Source organism: Coffea eugenioides, chromosome 7, assembly GCF_003713205.1.
Source record: "Coffea eugenioides isolate CCC68of chromosome 7, Ceug_1.0, whole genome shotgun sequence".
NCBI classification, from domain to species: Eukaryota; Viridiplantae; Streptophyta; class Magnoliopsida; order Gentianales; family Rubiaceae; genus Coffea; species Coffea eugenioides.
The window spans coordinates 35,804,090-35,825,210 of record NC_040041.1 but is presented as its reverse complement, the minus strand read 5'-3'; the positions used below and the strand labels follow the sequence as shown (position 1 = coordinate 35,825,210).

At 31.5% G+C, this 21,121-nt stretch overlaps 1 protein-coding gene and 1 long non-coding RNA gene across 3 annotated transcripts in view; one reads left to right on the top strand and one right to left on the bottom strand.

The window, feature by feature from the left end:
• Nucleotides 1–14,587, top strand: part of LOC113777719 (probable caffeine synthase 3) — a 29,419-nt gene extending 14,832 nt beyond the window's left edge. The window contains exons 1-4 of one of the 2 annotated variants that reach the window (XM_027322902.1): nt 12,274–12,475; nt 12,620–13,039; nt 13,210–13,470; nt 14,011–14,587. In XM_027322902.1, coding sequence (XP_027178703.1) covers nt 12,401–12,475; nt 12,620–13,039; nt 13,210–13,470; nt 14,011–14,412 — 1,158 coding nt within the window. In that variant the 5' untranslated portion in view covers nt 12,274–12,400 and the 3' untranslated portion in view covers nt 14,413–14,587. Of the gene's footprint in view, nt 1–12,273; nt 12,476–12,619; nt 13,040–13,209; nt 13,471–14,010 lie in introns of those variants that run through there. The other variant, XM_027322900.1, reaches the window with a different exon arrangement.
• On the bottom strand, nt 4,075–4,475 carry LOC113777720. Its single transcript, XR_003469208.1, has 2 exons — nt 4,383–4,475; nt 4,075–4,177 (listed from the first exon to the last, which is right to left on the bottom strand). It is a non-coding gene; the product is annotated as an uncharacterized LOC113777720 (long non-coding RNA).
• Nucleotides 14,588–21,121: the final 6,534 nt, after the last annotated feature.

Here is a 21,121-nt window from a genome sequence, read left to right as displayed (position 1 = left end):
ATGTCATATATTTAAATAGATGAAAATTATTTTGAATATAACATATTAAGATAATTTTGTTTAGAAAAATTTTGGCCCCCCTCCCAAGGAAAAAATCCTGGCTCCGTTCTATAGTCTATAGAATAGACATTTTCAATTATGAAGATAATCAAAACAAATCTCCAATACAAGATAAAAGATAATTTCTTAAATGATTGCCTAACAATGTACATAAAAAAGAAAGTTGTTCGAAAATTTAGCATTGATTCAATTATACATGAATTTAGTTCTATAAAAGAACGTAAATCTCAATTTACTTTTAATAAAAGAGGATGAAATTTCAAGGTATGCTAACATAACTTTTATCTTTTTTTAATTGAAAATAGTTATATTTTCTTTTTTTGTACAAGTGACATATTGGAGCATCTTCTCATAATGTGCAACTTAGGTGGTTTGTGCAGTTTTTAAAGCTTTAAATTGAGGATTCCAACGTGGGTAGAGTTGAGATGATATGGACTTGAAAATTTAAGTACCAAAATAATTTTACCATATTAAAAAATTGAAATTCAAGATGATGTTGGAAAGTATGTCTTTTTTTTTTAACGTGTGCAACATGTTCGAAATGTGGTACATTTTGTTTGGTTAATAAATTTAACTAAAAATAAGAACCAATATGCTGACATAAACTAAAAAGAACCAACATATAAAAACTTAACTAGTGGTAACATAACTAAGCATTATACATACACACACAGACATATATATATATATAAGCAGTATACACACACATATATAGATTATATCTTATATATATCGACGGTCTATAGATTAGCACAATTAGATATATGAGATATATGTAAAATTTGAGTTTCAAATTCAAATTCGAATAATGTATCATGCATCTAATGGTGAAAGCGTATACACTGTCAATATATAAAAGATTAATTCATATAATATATTTTTTTTTTAACCACCGAGCTTCTACAAATACGCAAGTGTACCTCAAATACTAGTAGTCTTCTCCCCATATCTGAACTTTACTAGCTTATGGTCTTATCGCCATATCTCAACTTCTGATTTTATCATCCGTGAATAACTTTCATAAAGTGGCCACTTGTCTTCAAATACATTTGGCTTTTCCTTAGCACGTGGCATACCCAATTGTCATTTATTCATTCGCTAAGTGTCACTTTATCTTTTTGAAGGAAGTGTTACTTTATCTTGAAAGGCATTCAAACTTTTGTTAGTATCTCGCAAGCTCAATTCTCAGTTATTCCATCTCTAAGTTCCAACATATAAAAAAGAGGCAGAACGCAATAAATAAATGACTTGTGAATATTTTCATGGTTCAGATTTTAAAATGCATACCAATACATTATTATTCTCCAAAAAAACAAATAGAGAAAAAAACAAAAGTAAAAACAATGAGATAATTCTCATAGAAAAATTCGCACCACAGAAAATGCAAATGGTAAAGGAAAGTCACAGTCATAAATAATGGCAAGAGCCAGACTGCAGACAAAAGGGTACATGAGCAATGTTTTAAAAGTCGAACCTTAATTGAATCGATAAAGTGTTCGGGTCAAGGTTCAACCGGTTGAACCCTGGTTCAATAAATTTTTTAAAAAATAATTTATATAAGTATATATATATATGCACAAAATAAGACATGCAATAGACTAATTTAAAACTTTATATGATGAAAAGTTTAATATTTTCAAATAACTTGGATTTTCAAAAATAAACTTTTTAAATTATAAGTTGAAACAAATAAATTTTATCTCAATCTCAATTATATCTACCAAAAATAATCTTAAATCCAACCCAAAAATATCACAATATTTTAAAATTGTACAAAATTAACATTTACGGGAATTTAGACATTGTGAGTTTAAATTTTAATTTACACTTTTCGAATTTAGAGATTGCAATTAAAAAAAGAAGTTTGGAGTTTGAAGGAAATCAGGAGAATCGAAAATAGAAATGCAAATTTGATAAGAAATAAAAAATGAGATAAAAGTGAATGGTTGTGGCATTTAATAATTAGTCTTTAGGGTTAAAGAAAAATAATTCTTTTTTAAATTTTTTTTCAATTTAATGGACAAAAACAAAATTAAAAGATGGAAGAAAACATCAATAAATTAAAACTAAAGAGGTTTGATTAAAAAGGGAGTGGCAAAAGAAAAGAGGGGAAAGAGAGAGAGAGAGTTCAAGATTAGAAAGAAAGAGTCATGAGAGGATGAGATTTTATAGGAAAAACAGAGAAAAGAAAGATGGATGTTTGTTTTATATAAATGAGTTATCAAAAAAAGACTAATAGGATGTGATGGTACAATGGTTACTACATTCGTCTTCTGTTACAAAGGTCCGGAGTTCGATCCTTGGTAGTTGTGTTTTTAAAACTTAAAAAAATATTGAGAAGAAAGTTGAAAAACTAGAAACCACTGGTTCACCAATTTTGACGGGGTTTGACTGATTTTGACCGATTTTCTTACAAAGTCAACTTTAATATAGAACCGGACCAGTATCATGGCCATTTTGCGATTCAACCAGTCAAACTGGCCAGCCTGATCCGATTTTCAAAACACTGTACGTGAGCAAGTGACACCCTGTGGAAGATGCTAAGCTGGGGCCTAGTTTGGTCGGAGGTTGACCAAAATTGTACGAACGGACAATGACAACTTCCTAACGTTGTATGGACAAACATAGTCAAACTCTGTCGATAATCGGAGAGTGCTTCAACTTTTGACACATGTGAATCTCAACCTCCCATCCTTAAATCCATTGTGGATTATTTTTAAGGTAATGGAATGTTGTTTAGTTTAGGGTTTGTCGCGCTCCATTTTTTAAAATAAAAGAAAAAGTTACGTTAAAAAAATGAGTTTTTGATTTTAGAAAATAAATAAAGAAAAAGGATCAAAAATGGGACTTAAAATATGCGATGGTTTGAGTCCAAAATAATAGTCTAAAAGGAATTTTTAAAAAAGAGTAGAGTTGCCACTTGGTATTGAATTTAGGTATAGAAAGTCATCCAAAATATATTTTAAATAAAAACAAATAAAACCCTTTTAGACAATTCCAAATCTTTGAAAACAAGATAAAAGAGTTCGGGAATCATGTTTGAAGAAAGGAAAAGCAAAGATTTGATCTAAGGTACCCTTTCAACATAGCCAAAATTAGTTGTGAGATTTAGTCAAAAAATTTTCTAATCTAATCTATAAAATTTATCACATTTTGGATGCTTCTATATGGATGCAAATCTAGACCTAAAAGTTATCGGGAGGGTCAAAATGTCTCTTCAAAATTTAATTGGTACCAATCACATTAATTGTAATGCCCAAAAATGATTCTTTGAAGAGGTCACGAAAAGTGCAAAAGATAAGATTCAAAAAGGAAATTATAATATAGATAAATGTACATGACCTAGAAAAGGGGAATGCAACATGATGGGTATGGGAGACTCAAATTCATGACTTAATTTTTCTTCTTATAGAGGGGTAATAGCGTGCTAAGGCTAAAAAGTCATACTCGCTCATTTTCTATATTCAAAAGGTGACTCTCCTAATCTAATCAAGCAAATGGACTAGCCTACTTCTAACTTCCTAGAATGAAATGCAATTCTAAATGATATGATCTAAACATATAGAGGGTAAGAGAATGATAGTAGGGGAAATGTCATGCAATTGAAAATAATCTAAAAATAGGAAAAAAAAAATGTATGAGATGTAATAAATGTCACACAAGATATGAATCTAGCATGAAAATGATTTAAAGGATCTAGAATTGGATTATTCCTTTTCTACAAGTCCTCACTAGCATTGGACTAGTGAGAAATCATGGAGAAAGACCACAACTAGCATTGAATTAGTGTGGCGATGTCATGCATTTATTATGAATAAATAAAGCATATGAAACATAATTAAAACACATAAAACATATAGAGCATATAGTGCACATAGCACATAGGTATAATATCTAGATGTAAAATCCTAGAGAAAGCGAATAAAACACATAAGCACACAAGCATGCAAGTAAATAAATATTAACTATTACATTGGAGACCCTAACTACAATCTAGAAGGGGAATTTTGAAAATAATAAATCTATCTGTTACATTTATCTAACTAATTACAATTTCGATGAAAATAAAATCTATCTAACTAATTACATGGCTTCACTGAATACATTTCTTGGACACCTATCTATTATAATTTGGCCTTTAAATGCCTCCCAAATAATCATCAAATTTTAAATAAATAAAATAAATGAAAGCTAAAAATGAATAAGATAAGATAAAAGAAAAGAAAATGCACTTAAAACATGCAATTACCTATATAAAAAACAAATAGGAGCACATAAAAGAACTAAAATAATAAAAAGTAAAAAGTACATTTCTTGGACACCTATCTATTATAATTTGGCCTTTAAATGCCTCCCAAATAATCATCAAATTTTAAATAAATAAAATAAATGAAAGCTAAAAATGAATAAGATAAGATAAAAGAAAAGAAAATGCACTTAAAACATGCAATTACCTATATAAAAAACAAATAGGAGCACATAAAAGAACTAAAATAATAAAAAGTACCTCCCTTGAAGTAGTGGTTAAATAAGATAGAACTTGCCCTATTTATACTTCAAAACCAACAAAATAGTCTAGGCAATAATTTAACTAATAATTTTTAAAAATGTAAACATATAGCAAATTCACTTTATTATTATAAAGAAATATGAATAAACATAAAATTCCTAAAATTTGCTAGTTAAATGCAGTTAAATGAAGCATGATTAACAATTAAATGAGATAAACTATTGTAGTTAAGAAATAATGAAGATTAGGGACAAAATTGAAAAAATTAAAAGGATTTTGGGGTCACATTATAATTATTGAAAAAAATTAGGGATCAAAATTCAATAAAAGATAAAGTTCAGATACCAAAGTGCAAATTAAAGACCTAAATGAAAGAACTCCAAAATTTTAGAGCCATAGTGAAATTACTCAAAAATCAATGACTAAATTGCAAAATCATTGCCATTTTCCTTAGTTGGTTTAACTTGGGCCCAAACATCTTGGCCCATCAATCAATCCATTAACATTTATTAAATCAAATCCATCACAAAACTTTGGGCCTAAGCTACAAAGCCCATACATGAATCCAACTAAAAATCAAGTTTTGGCCCAATTTTTTTCAGCCCAAAAACACATTTCATTAGCCATTTACTACCTAAATCGGATCAAACCTAATAAAACAAAACAAGAAAAATCGGAGCAAAAATAAAAGAAAAGAAATTTAAAAAAAACTTCTGGCGGGTTGACCTGTCGGAAATTGGAAAAATTCTGATCAAAATGGCCGAAAACTCACTGGAAGTCCTTTTTTTTTTACTTTTAAACCCGGATTTTTATATATCCACGAAACTCATGACATTATGGACTCAAATAAACCTCAAACAAGGTCCAAAAACTCTTATAAATAATCTTAAAAAAATATAGATCCAACCTTTTTGAACATAAGCTCTTATAAACATACTCAAATCTCTTGCACGAACGTCGAATGGGGTAAGGAAAATTCACGTGAATATCTGAGGATGATTTCGGATCAGATTAGAACAGGAAAAACGCGAGAAAAGAAGATTTGTTGAATCTTCAAGTGAAATTGCAGAAGACACCGGTGATAGCAGAGCAGCAACTTGAGGGCTCTATCCGAAGGGTTTTCGAACATTTTTCTAGAAAATTTTCTAAACAAAACCTTCTGTACTGACTCCCTAGATTACCCAGAAACAATCTCCCCCAATGGAGCTGTATCGAAGGAGTAAATCAAGCTCCAAGATAGCTAGTCGACCAGACTGTTCTTTTGGAAAATTTTCTACAAAATTTTTTTTTTTGTTTGCCTTTCTTTTTCATTCTTTTCTTTCTTTCCTACCCCAGATTTTTGTGCAGCTGACTTTCCTCTCCTCCCCTTTACCCTAAAGCTACGTCCTTTGCTATTTAAATGAGATCAAACTTCTCAAAACCCTCCTCTCAAGGGTTGAGATGAAACCATTTTTGCTGCTTATTTTTTGGACCATTCGATTGCCACTTTTCCAGAAGATTCTTGATGGTTCTTAGTAGGATGAGGTGGCCTCTTGTACTGATATGTTTGGGGAAAAAGAAAAGAAAGAAAATTTGAATCCAAAATGCTCCAAAATCCAGTTGTCGTACTAGTTTGCCTTTGCTGCAATTCTGGAGAAGAAGGAAACTACGCGTGTGCGTCACACACACACACGAAGCTTCAAAATTTTTTTTATGCAAAAATCTGATTTTTTTTTTCACTTCCATTTTTTTTTCTTTTCCTTTCTTCACTTTCATACAAAAGAAAACCAATCAAGTAAAAATGATTTCATTTAAACAACTTTAAAAAAATTAAAGATAACAATAAAAATAAAATGAATTGGTAAAATTTTGGTGTCTACAGGATTAATATCAGAACCTCCTCTAAGGTTTCTTCTAATCAGCCTAGCACCCCCTATGTTTTCAAAATCACACCAAGCACCCCTGGCAGTAGGATGTGATAGGCTGTCGGACAAGTGTCGCACCTGTGCGATAATAAATTCCTACTCTAAAAGATATAAACGAGTACAATGGCAAGTAGGGTCGTCTCCACAAGAATTGGAGGAAACTTGTTTCTTTTCAAACATAGTCAATTAAGGGGGGGGTTTTGGGAGATTTAAAATTAGAATAAAACACTTAATGAAAATAAAAGTAATTAAACAAGAGTAAATTAAATTAAACCAAGAATTAACAAGCTCTCGCCAAGGAATTAACTCTGGAAGTGGTTCATACAACTGATCATCGATGCAAAAATTCTCTCAATTATTCACTAATAAACAGGTTATAGTTGTCATACACGCGATAAACAACTAACTTTTCCTTAATGTCTCGATAGTTAAAGTATGCCTATTAACTACTTCTCTAACAAAGAAACTACCCTAAGTACGCCCATAGAATTTAATTTCTTACTTGCATTAAAAACTAGAAAAATTCTGATCTAATCAATAAACGTACTATTAAGGTTTATTTAAATTAGATCGTATATCTTTCTAACGTGACCTCAATTACGTTAGTTGTCACTAATTTAAGACAATTAAATAATTATGGATTTAACTGTCCTAATTGACAATAGTTCGCTAGATTGAATTAAATATCAGGCGTCTTTGATATTCAAACAACTAACAATAATGAGAAATTAAACTAGAAGACATACAAATATTAGTGAATAAAAGAAATCAATAAAAACGATTAGATCTCACAGACGTAGATGAACCAAATTTGTGTTACTCCTCGGCTAGAAAAAGGAAATTTAGTTGCACGACATTGAATTCAATCGCATAAGCATACAATAGTTAAACGAAAGGAAAGGAAGAAAACGATAGAGAATGGCCAAGTCCCCCTTCGTGAGGCTTTGTTCTATTTTCTATTAAGTACCAATCCTCCGCCTCTACCAACCGAAGGAAAATAAATAAAACTCCAAATCTAATTGAAAAAGGAAAACCCTCAAAATGGTGCTAGTTGTTCCCTAATAAAACATCTAATAAAAAGTGGCAGTTTTCTAATTTTCAACCAATACTCCATGTAGACTCCATCTTGAATTGAAAAACTTGCATTTGACAATCAACTCCAAGAAAATCACCCCCTTTTAGCACTTTTTACTCTAATGCCCTGCAATTAATACAAAACGCCAAACATGAGTAGAATCCGACAATTAAAACAATATTCGGTAAGAATAAAGAGAAAATTAATTATAAATTTAATAACAAATTTCGACCTATCACTGTCCCAATCAAACGGGGAGAAATTACCCAAAAACCACCAATATTGTTCATTTAAGGGTAGAAATGTTCTGATGTATACATGAAAATGTCATTTTCTGTGTGTGTTGTATTAATCTTGTAGTAAGCAAGAACTAAAAGATTTCTAAATTGGGATACGTAGCATCGTTAACTTTTCTGGTGTATATTAGCTCTTGGAATCTACATTGCTACTTATTTCCTTATACTTCAACGTGCACCCCAAATAATCACTGTTGAAGTTTGTATTATCCATGACTAACAATGTTGACTTAGTTTGGAAACATGTGAAGCACTGAAAATATTACTTCTACTTCATGAAAATAATCGATTTTTATGATTTGAATAAAAATATAGCTGCCGATGTACCAGTTAGAACTGTTTGTTTCTATACTGAATCTCCAATCAACTTGTTGCAAAATTTCCCATTTAAGTGCTGCATATTGGTGGTGTTTTCTATTGAAAGCAATTTACATAGATCAAGCATCGTCAGTTAACCATTGGAAGCAATGGTCATCTGGAAGTCCGTAGTTATAACATTCTTTTTATTACACTTTTACCCTCTCACCTTCTAAATTAATATCATATGCCTATTTGTTTATATTTTTATCTTCTAAAATTCACTAATAATCTTGGGTTGTGGGTAAAAGTGGAACAAAAATAAAGTCTCTATCCTATATTTTATTTTTTATTACTCTTTTCAAATAGAGGGGCTGACAATGTGCCAAAATTGTCATTCCAGGGGTGCTAGGTGTGATTTCGAAAACATGGGGGGTACCAGGTGTGATTGGAAGAAACCTCAGGGGAGGTTTCTAATATTAACCCTTTAGTTTATCCCAAAAAAGAAAAAACACATCACTGATTATGGGATAATTTCATAAACATCCCATGAGGTTTTTGATAGTCCCACTGTCCTTCTTTGAGATTTTCAAAACATCAAAAACCTCTGAGTTTATTGCCAAAATAACTTTTCTTTTGAAACATATACCCAAAGTAACCTAATTTTAAAATTTATTACCTTTATAATTCTTTTTTTTTCCATATAGGTTGCATCTGTGGTAGGATAGATATAGAGACACATTCTATCTCTCTTTTCCAACTAATATCTTCCCTGATTCTCTCTCTGAACCTTCCCACTTTTTTTTCATTTATTATTTTGTGTCCTTTCGTTATTTTTCCTTATCAAATGTAATTGTTAAATGCCAATATTTATATTAACAACATCTAAAATTTCATTATCATTCCTGATATTGTATATGTAGATGAAAATATTCTCCTCGAATTGATAATTTCAAGGTAAATGAAGATTATTCTCTTGTCTTTTCTATTGTGCAGTTTTTGGAACATTCCTATGGCCTTCAAAAAATTTTGAATACTAATTGCTTTAACAAATGATTTCTCACACGGTGTGTTTGATAAAATGTCTAAGAGGAAAACTCCGTAACAACATAAATTCATGCTCAATATAAGCATGTTCATTTGTAGTGCCTCTCTATCACATAATCAAATAATCTCGTATACTTGAAGTATTTTTGCACATTTATTCAACATCAATTAATAGCTTGTGTTACTTTTGAGAAACTTTAGCATTATCTTAATTGCAATAGTTTAATTACTTTTTGTAAAAGTTCTTTTCAAGGAGTAGGAAGCATAACATAAAAAAATATGATAGCCTTGAAGTTTTTGTAACTTTTTCTTGTTATTGCTTATAATGTTCATTGCAATTTTTGTATTTTGCAAATTAATTTTTTAAAAAATATATGCAATAAGTTTGATACATTTAAAAAAATTGTAGAGAGCAATAATAGCAAGGTCAATAATGGTAAAATTTATTTTAAATAATTATAAGGAAATTATCAAAGTTATGCAATTTTCTTGTGCCTCTATAATAAAACAGTTTAAATTTTTAGTTTTTATTGGAAACTATAAACTAGATTAAAGCTTTCCTTTCTTGTTATCTTACATGGCAATCAAGGTAATTAGGTGGCAACAATAACATCGATTTGGGAATAAAATTTGAAAGTGAATCATATTGGGAATATTTTTTAGAAAGAGTGTTATTTTGACAAAAAACTCAAAACCTCTCCTAAAACTAATTAGTTAATAACAAATCAGTGCAATTCAAATGCAAAACAATATAAAATTATTATTAGAAGAGAGAAAATAATTTGATTCTATAATTACCCTCAAGTTTTTGCATTAGGTAGTTAATTTACTATGAACAATATATACCTATTTTAACTTTATCAAATGTGAGGGAATATAAGTGAAATTGCTTACAAAAGTAAGGCTTCAATTTGTGTAACTATTACTGCATTCATAGAATGTAAATAAAATATCAATTTTCTAACTCTACAACAACTCAAAGTCTTATGTACATGTTGCAGTTGTAATATCATACTATTATGTCTATTAGAACACAATCAATTGCATATTCTGCTACGAGCAAAACAAATCATGTAAGCGCTACTACAACCAACATTTTAGTTAAAAAAAGACTATTTGTTGAATAATCACAAACAAGAAAAAAAATTGTCATCATTATATTTACGACCAACATTATTAATTTTTTATATTATATAATTATATTATAATATTTGTATAATTATATTTAATTATATATAATATTTAATTTAATTAGTTACAAACTTATAATAATGATATTATTAGTTATATGTATTATATAATGTATATTAGTATATGTAATATAATTGATATTTTCAATTATATTAATAATTACACATATTTACTAATAGAAATTATTAATTGGTTATATTAAATTTACTAATATATTTAATTTGTGAAAATTTCTTATATCCCATTTCGAAAGAGCCAATGAACCAAATATCAACTATAGTAATGATATACAATCTTGGTACTGAACCAAACAGATGTATTGAAATGATGGACTTCATTCCAAATCCAGGATAAATTATTCCAAATCCGAATCCGATTCCAACATTCAAACCAAACACCACCTTATTCTTTTTTAACAATCATTTATTCTTTTTACTGCAGCATTTCTTGCACTTGAAGATGATTTTTGCGTTAAGGTCCTAAATCCTCATACAATGCATTAATTGCCCTCTTTTGGGTTGTTAATGGGAAATCAATACCCCTCCTTCGATTACACTCCACTAACCTGTCGACAATTTTTTTTTTAACGTTATTGTTCACTTTAGTCCACCAACACTTCTTGCTATTAAGGAATTTAATGCACGCCAATAATTATTATTTTTTGCTCCTTTACGCGGGCTAACTTGAAATTCTCTTCCCACTTACCAGAATTTCTGCGCGTTTAAAAGTACCCTCTCAGTCAAGGGATAATTTCAGAAACCTCCCTTGAAGTTTGTAGTAATTACATAAAGCTCCCCTCAAGTTTTAAACATTACACCTACATCCCTTACTTTTAAGGTTTATGTAACAATATAGACCCAATAGCCTATAATTTTTCATAAATATGCTAAAATACCCTTCTTCAGAGAATAAGATAAAACAAAATAAGGTTTTAATTTTTAATTTCTTATACGTGTCATATTCACTAAAATAAACAAAGTCCAGTAACTCCAAATCATTTCAAAATTCATTACTTGTTAATTCTTGCCTAATGTAACTCATTACCACCACTACCAATACTAAACTAAGAAATGCCCGCATGTCCCTAAGAATATAATTCATCATTGCTCTAACACTATAAGAAATAGAAATAAAATTCTATCTTTATAGTAAAACCACAATCAATAAATAAATAAAAGAGAGAACCAATGAGTAATTGCTAGACTTTTTACTTAACAAACATAATAGTCATTTTTTTATGTTCCAAATCTCAATTTCATTTTTTCCCTATACCACTGCTACCTTTTTCATCTTCCCCTAGTTTGACAATAAAATCTATAGTCTGCACCTTGTTGATTTGGTAACGTCAATTGGCTAATATTTGTAAAGAGTAAAACTATTGGAGAAAAAAAAAAAGAAAGGGTCTAAAATTTTTATAGTAAAAAAGGATAGGAAGACAAAAAATACAGATAAATTTTGGAGATGGTAAAAAATTGATATGGTTGGTAAAAATGGAGCGCGATATTTGGTGAGAGGGAGAAGTGGTTGTAGGAGAAAAAGAGAGAAGAATATTAAAGAGGAAGGGAGGGAGGGAGGAAAAAATGAAAACTAGAAAATTGATGGAGATTGCTTTTTGAAACTAGAAAATGACAAGTAGAATAATAAGAAGTATTTTTCGGTTTTAAATGTCCCTTTATGAATTGACTATTAAGTGGAGGACATTTTAGTCATTTGATTGGACTGAGGGAGGTTTATGAATTATTGAAACCTTAGGGGAGCTGAGTGAAATTGTCAAAAACCTCATAGGAGGTTTCTGAAATTATCCCCTCAATCAACTCTTCACCGGCCTAGGCCCATTTTATCCCAATTGTGTGTGGTTCCCATTGGCTGTGCTCTTTCTCTTGACCAATTGACAGATTTTTCTACGCATACGCATCTAAGAAATTTTCGCCATTTAAGTCCGAAATTTCGCACAATTAATCATTAACAGACACCTTCTTTAGCAGTCCCAATTCGATTTATGTACAAGTCCTGCATATGAATGGAGCTCCAAGAAGTCCTGCATATGAATGGAGGCGAAGGCGATGCAAGCTACGCCAAGAATTCATCCTTCAATGTCTGTCTGTCTCTCTATCTCTCTCTTTAACACACACACACACACACACAGAGTAGTAGTAAATCATGCTATGATACGTCGATCTCTAACTTAGTATGTCTTTTTTCGCCCCTTAACATTTGTATTTTGGAGTGGTATGTGTAGCAACTGGTTCTCGCCAAGGTGAAACCTGTCCTTGAACAATGCGTAGGGGAATTGTTGCGGGCCAACTTGCCCAACATCAACAAGTGCATTAAAGTTGCGGATTTGGGATGCGCTTCCGGACCAAACACACTTTTAACAGTTCGGGACATTGTACAAAGTATTGACAAAGTTAGGCAAGAAATGAAGAATGAATTAGAACGTCCCACCATTCAGGTTTTTCTGACTGATCTTTTCCAAAATGATTTCAATTCGGTTTTCATGTTGCTGCCAAGTTTCTACCGCAAACTTGAGAAAGAAAATGGACGCAAGATAGGATCGTGCCTAATAGCCGCAATGCCTGGCTCTTTCCACGGCAGACTCTTCCCCGAGGAGTCAATGCATTTTTTACACTCTTCTTACAGTCTTCAATTTTTATCCCAGGTCTTTGAATTACTCCCTTTTATCTTTTTACTTTTTCTTGTAGCAAAAATAGTTCATGATTTTCATTCAACACATTAGTAACTATGCATGGAAATTTCTTTAATAATTCTCAAGATATCCACAGGAATCCAAGAAAGAGATTTCTAAAGGGAACCAGCTTTAGACTGCAGGTTCCCAGCGGTTTGGTGACTGAATTGGGGATCACTGCGAACAAAAGGAGCATTTACTCTTCCAAAGCAAGTCCTCCGCCCGTCCAGAAGGCATATTTGGATCAATTTACGAAAGATTTTACCACATTTTTAAGGATTCGTTCGGAAGAGTTGCTTTCACGCGGCCGAATGCTCCTTACTTGCATTTGTAAAGGAGATGAATTCGACGGCCCGAATACCATGGACTTACTTGAGATGGCAATAAACGACTTGGTTGTTGAGGTTAATCATTTCTCTGTCTCTTTGATGATCAGATGCTCATTGCTTGTTATCTGAAATAAACTAGATGGCTAGCTAGCATATTCAGGGTTCCTACCTTAGCTGAAAAATGGACGCAATTTTATTCTTGTAACCTTGATAGAATAAACTCTGTGTAGACCAAGTTCACCGTAAATCAGATGGTAGCAACCTTTAATTAGGAGTTAGGCGTCACAACTCCAATACAGTTAAGATAATTCTTTCCCTTCCAATAATTTGTTGGAAGTTGGAAATATAGGGGGATTTAATTTGTCGGCTATCTTTTTTTTCCCCCTTTTTGGTTAAACAGGTATTGGAAAGGAAGAAATAGTTCATTATTTAATCTTTTTTGGCAAATTTTTGATATGAACTAAAAGCCCAAGTAATAATCATATATTCATATTGAAATTAAGGAAAAAAGCTGCACGTTTTATTCTAGAGTTGACGTTTTAGCAAATTGGCTGATTTCCAAGTCTTGTACGTCCAGTAATTCGAATTGACTTGATGATTGGCATATGAATACAGGGACATCTGGAGGAAGAAAAATTGGACAGTTTCAATGTTCCAATCTATGCAGCTTCAGTAGAAGAATTAAAGTGCATAGTTGAGGAGGAAGGTTCTTTTGAAATTTTGTACTTGGAGACTTTTAAGCTCCGTTATGATGCTGGCTTCTCTATTGATGATGATTGCCAAGTAAGATCCCATTCCCCAGAATACAGCGATGAACATGCTAGAGCAGCGCATGTGGCATCATTACTTAGATCAGTTTACGAACCCATCCTCGCAAATCATTTTGGAGAAGCTATTATACCTGACATATTCCACAGGTTTGCGACGAATGCAGCAAAGGTTATCCGCTTGGGCAAAGGCTTCTATAATAATCTTATCATTTCTCTTGCCAAAAAACCAGAGAAGTCAGACATATAAAAGCTTGTTTATAGTTGGTTTTTGTGCTATGGTTTGTTTTCTGATACGGGGAAAGGATTTAGTGCGGTTGGGGTTCTATCCGAGTATTGTACTTTTAATATTAGTTGGTGTATAATTATGTTACATTGTTATATTCGTAATAAAAGTGATGTGTAAAAATAAAATATTTAATATATATTCAATAAAATATTTTCATATATTTGTACATGAAAAATTTAAACACGCACAACAACCGGACAGAATAGCATAAAATACAATTGCACTACATCCTTGTCAGATACCATGTGTATGATTGTATGGGAAGTCTTGGAATGATGAATTTTTCATTAAAACCATGAGACATGGAAATTGAAAGAAAAGCATTCAGTTTTTAAAGCTTTAAGTTGAGGATTCCAACGTCGGTACGGTTGAGATGATATGGACTTGAAAATCTTTTATTTCAATTGAAACTTAATTGACAATTAGTTGAAATGTCAAAAATAAAAAAAGAAAATATTATTTAATTAATTCAATGACATATAGTTGTTTATATTATAATAGAATATTTAATTAATTATTTTAATTTTTCAAATATAAGTACTGAACATTAGGTTATGAACAAATTTTTAAGAAGACTTTTATTATGATTTTAAAATGTATTACATTTTTCATCCACGCACAGCCGATTTTCACCGGTGGTGTCTGGATATCCTTCTTTGTGCGTGCCTACTATGGGCAGAAAAGTGAACTTTCCACCGTAGACGTAACCATCTTATCTTCGCATTGCTCCTGCCTGCTATGAGCAGAGAAGTGAACATTCCACCGTAGACGTAACCATCTTATCCCCGTATCACAACTTTCGATTTTATTACTCGTGAATAACTTTCATAAAGCAGCCACTTTGTCTTCAAATACATTTGGCTTTTCCTTAGTACATGGCATACCCAATTGTCATTTATTCATTCGCTAAGTGTCACTTTATCTTTTTGAAGGAAGTGTCCCTTCATCTTGAAAGACGTTCAAACTTTTGTTAGTGTCTCGCAAGCTCAATTCTCAGTTATTCCATCTCTAAGTTCCAACATATAAAAAAGAAGCAGAACACGATAAATGAATGACTTGTGAATATTTTCATGGTTCAGATTTTAAAAATGCATACCAATACATTATTCTCCAAAAAAACAAATAGAGAAAAAAAAGAAAAGTAAAAACAATGAGATAATTCTCATAGAAAAATTCGCATCACAGAAAATGCAAATGGTAAAGAAAAGTCACAGTCATAAATAATGGTAAGAGCCAGACTGCCGACAGAAGGGTACATGAGCAGGTGACGCCCTGTGCAAGATGCCAAGTTGGGGCCTACTTTGGTCGGAGGCCGACCCAAATTGAACCGGCGGACAACGACAACTTCCTAACGTTACGTCTACTCCTTTCTGCCCATAGACGCAGAAACAATGCAAGCAGGCCAACCGTGCTCTGTGGGGACGGACAAAGACCGACAGAGAAATAATTAATGTACTGGGCATTGGAGGGAGCCGGTTGTGCTTGTATGAAATAATGCAATACATTTTAAAATTACAACAAAAGTCGTCGTAAAAATTTGTTCATCATCTAATATTCATTACTTAGAAAATATTTTGTGAACTTTCCAACCGAGATGTGGGTCCCAATGAAAAGTGAAGAATGAAAAAGTGAACGTCAAACAAACATGAAAAACAAAGGTACGGAAAGGTAGACGAAATTGGTATAACGGAAAATGAGTGAAATTTTTAACATTATTTAGTGAATTTTGTATATGTCAAAACAAATATTGTAATAGTTTTTATTTTTAAATTGAGTTTGATATTTGAAATAATTGAAGCATAAATATAAAAGAAAGAGTTGGGATATCAAACATGATTAAAATAAAGGAAGATAAGCAATTTTGGTCCCTGATGTTTTTGACAGGTGCCGAACCTGTACAATAATAAATACCTACTCGAGAAAAATACAGATTTTGTATATAGCGGTGAGTAGGGTCGAATCCACAGGGACTGGGGATAATTTGTTTCTTCTAGAGTCCAAAGTATGGGGGGTTTTTGATTAAATGCTAACTAAATAAATTAACTGCAGAAAATAATTAATTAAAAGAAATGATTGGGGAAACTCTAGCCAAGGGTACACATCAGAAATGGTTCATGCACTGATCATTGATGCACAAATAATTCCAACATTTAGCAATAGATTAGTTATAGTTGTCATGCACGCGATAAACAACCAACCCTTCCTTAATTTCTCGATAGCTAAGGTACGACCGTTAGCTATTTCTCTAACCAAAAAATAACCCTAGGTACGACCGTAGGATTTAATTTCTAGATTGCATTAATAATTAGAAGGCCCAATCCTAACCAACAAACACGCTACGAGGGTTTGTTTAAATTAGACCATATGCTCCCCTGACATAAACCCAATTACGCCAGTTGCTACTGAGGTAGAGATAACGAACAATTACGGATTCAATTACCCCTATTTAGCAAAAATAGCCTATATGAATAATTAATTATTGCGCACTAATCAATCATACACAAGGCCATAGCAATTAAAATCAAGGAACATATAAATACCAATAAATGAAGAAAATAATTAAAACAGATTCGATCTCACAGTAATTGTCGAACCAAATCGTCAGTTGTCCCCTTGACTAGAAAAGCTTAACCACGCCTCATGAGAAAATCTCCCCGTTGGGGAATATTGTCGAATACCTGGCGTGTGTCAGAGGCCAGTCCAAAGAAAGAAAACTAGAACTAAACTAAAAAACTAAAACTAAAGCCCTAGATATCTTTTGCTTCTGTACGTTGTCCCCTTTTAAAGCAACAAAAGAAAGATGACTAAAAGTTATCTAGGTGGTCCCCACACATGTGGACAAAACCTCCCAAGTACTTCTTGTTCCAAGTCTCTCTACGTTGCTTTCTTTGAAGCCCAAATGACCAAATGCCTTTCACTAGCTTGTGGTCCCCCACCAATTCAAGGGCCCAAGGATTGAAGCCCTTAGAAATCTCCATATTTTTCACAAAGTCCCTCCTTTTTGGTAGTTTTCTGCTTCATTTCTGAAATTGATTCCAAATACCAAATATGAGTAAATATCAGCAATTAACACAATATTTGTCAGGGATAGAAGGGAAAATTAATAATAAAAATACTAACAAATTATACCCTATCATGTTTGGTCTATGAATTAAACTAGTTCCTGATATTTTTGCCAAAATAAATATGATCTCAAATTTTTTTATTTTAGGTAAATTTAGGACAACTAATAGAAAACTACAATATCTAATGGTCAAAATCAAGTTTTTTAGGTTTAGTCAAAAGTTTGACTTTATATTTTTGGTCTCTAATATTTGAAAATTTGATCAATATGGTCCCTTATGTTTTAAATAATTATACTTCAAATGAAATAAAATGTGAATTAGATTATATGCATAAAAAATGTGTTCTAAATCTCATTAAAATCCTTAAAAGTAATCCACATTGTCAAAACATATCATTTAGCCTAAAGAGAGTCTTTTCGTTAAATTAATTACAAACAAGTGATAATACATAAATCATATATAAAAGAAAATTTAGTGGAAAAAAGAGAGTTTTAATTTGAGTGTATAGTAAATTTAATTGTAAACAGTATAACACAAATCGTTATTTAACTTGTGGATATGAGTTTCAATCGGTTATGATTAGGCACTATGATTGCAATAACAAGTAAAGGAGGACTCACACGAATTTTTAAAAAATTTATTGCTATTTCTTTTGTCTTTCCTTCATATCAAATCAAATATTTCAATAATACAATTTAATGTATTTATATTTATGTTCATCTTAAATTGATAATTTTATTGAATAATTTAAATAATTATAAAATCTTTATTTCAATTGAAACTTAATTGACAACTAGGTGAAATGCCAAAAAAAGAAATGATATATAATTGTTTATATTATAATAGTATATTTAATTAACTATTTTAATTTATCAAATATAAGTATTGGGCATTAGATGTTGAATAAATTTTTAAGAGTACATTTTTCATCCACGCACAACCGGTTTTTCTTGAGTGGTGCCCGGATATTTCTTATTCGTGCGTCCCCACAGAGCACAGTTGGCCTCCTTACATTTCTTCTGCCTACTTTGGACAGAAAAGTGTACTTTCCACCGTAGACGTAACCATCAAAAACTCTGTCGGTAACCGGGGAGTGCTCCAACTTTTGACGCAACTGATGCCAGCCAACAAGCACGTGAATCTCTACCCCCCATCCTTATATCCATTATGGATTACTTTTTAGGTCATGGAATGTCGTTTAGTTTAGGGTTAATATCGGAAATCTACCTGAGGCTTCTTCTAATCACACCTGGCCCACCCCTCATATTTTCAAAATCACACCAAACACCCGTGGCGGTAGGATGTGACAGGCTGTCCCTATCAAAAGGGCGGAAATTACCCAAAAACCACCAATATTGTGCATTTAAGGGTAGAAATAATGCTCTGATGCATCCATGAACATGCCTTTTTCTGTGTGTGTTGTATTAATTTTGTAGTAAGATTTCTAAATTGAAATATGTAGGATTGTTAACTTTTTTGGGTATATTAGCTCTTGGAATCTACATCGCTACTTATTTTCTTATACTTCAACATGCACCCCAAATAATCACTGCCGAAGTTTGTATTATCTATGACTAACATAATGTTTACTGAGTTTGGAAACGTGTGAAGCACTGAAAATATTACTTCTACTTCATCAAATCGATTTTTATGATTTGAATAAAAATATAGCTGCCGATGTACCAATTAGAACTGTTTGTTTCCTTACTGAATCTCCAATCAACTTGCTGCAAAATTTCCCATTTAAGTGCTACGTATTGGTGGTGTCTTCCATTGAAAGCAATTTATAGAGATCAAGCATCATCAGTTTAACCATTGGAAGCAACGGTCATTTGGAAGTCCGTCGTTATAACATTCTTTTTTTATTACACTTTTACCTTCTCACCTTCTGAATTAATATCATATGCCTATTTGTTTCTATTTGTATCTCCTAAAATTCACTAATCATCTTGGCCTGTGGGTAAAAGTGGAACAAAAATAAATTCCTCTCCTAGAATTTATTTTTTATTACTCTTTTTTTTCAAACAGAGAGGCTGACAATGATACCAAAATTGTCATTCCAAGAGTGCTAGGTGTGATTTCAAAAACATGGGGGAGAGGGGGTACTAGGTGTGATTAGAAGAAACCTTCGAGGAGGTTTCTATTATTAACTCTACTAGTCATGGGATAATTTCAAAAACATCTCCTGAGGTTTTTGACAGTCCCACTGTCCTCCATTGAGATTTTCAAAATATCGAAAATCTCTCCTAAAACTAATTAGTTGATAACAAATCAATCCAATTCAAATGCAAAAACAATATAAAATTGGTATTAGGAGAGAGAAAATAATTTGATTCTATAATTACCTTCAAGTTTTTGCATTAGGTAGTTAATTTACTATGAACAATAGATACCTATTTTAACTTTATCAAATGTGAGAGGATATAAGTGAAATTGCTTACAAAAGTAAGGCTTCAATTTGTGCAACTATTACCGCATTCATAGAGCGTAAACAAAATATCAACTTTCTAACTTTACAACAATTCAAAGTCTTATGTACATGTTGCACTTGTAATATCATACTATTATGTCTATTATAACACAATCAATTGCATACTCTGCTACAAGAAAAACAAAATATGTAAGCACTACTATTGCCAACATTTTAGTTTAAAAAAGACTATTTGTTGAATAATCACAAACAAGAAAAAAATTGGTCATCATTAAAAGGTTTTTCAATTTAGTAGCATAAAACCAACAATCTTAACATATATTTCATACAACACCAACATCCATTTTCCATGATAATAAAAGTAACACTTAGGATAAAAAAAAGAAAAAACACAACAATTCAATACCAATCATCAAATGGAGCAAATCATATAGAACATGATACAAACTACATAATGTCAAATTTTCCTTTTTTTGGTTTGATCCAAGATACTTTTTTTTCACTTGGAAGGTCACTATTAAGCATGATCATCAATAACTACTTTAACATCTGCAATCAAATAATAAAAATTTCCAAAATTTAAGAGTAGAAAAATCTTAAAGGTTGACCTTGAGATTTTCGCAATCACCAAAATTTTGAAAAAAATTTGAAAGCAAATTTCCTCTTGAAGTCTCCTAAATCCTTAGATATGCTTAAAGAAGCTCTATTTCTTTTATTCCACAAAACCATCTAAAGTTTGAATCATTACTTCTACTCACGCACATCAATTATCAATTATAGAAATGTGCCTATATTTGGCCCCATTTTGTAGTGGCATGCTAGAAAAATTTTAAAAAACTTATAAATTGTCATTGTTTCTTTTAAACCTAGTTAATAACAATATAACTAATCATGTCAACATAATTGTTGTCGCGCCCCATTTTTTTTGAAAAATAAAATAAAATTTATAAGTTATCGAGAAAATTTGAATTTTATTTGAAAATGATGAGTGAAAAATGAGTTTTTATTTTAGGGAAGAAACAAAAGAAAAAGGGCATAAAATAGGACTTAAAAAGTGCGACGATTTTGGTACAAAATAATAGTCTAAAAAGGGTTTTTAAGAAAAAAACAGGAGTTGCCACTTGGTATTGAGTTTAGGTATACCAAGTCACTTAAAATATGTTTTTTAATAAAA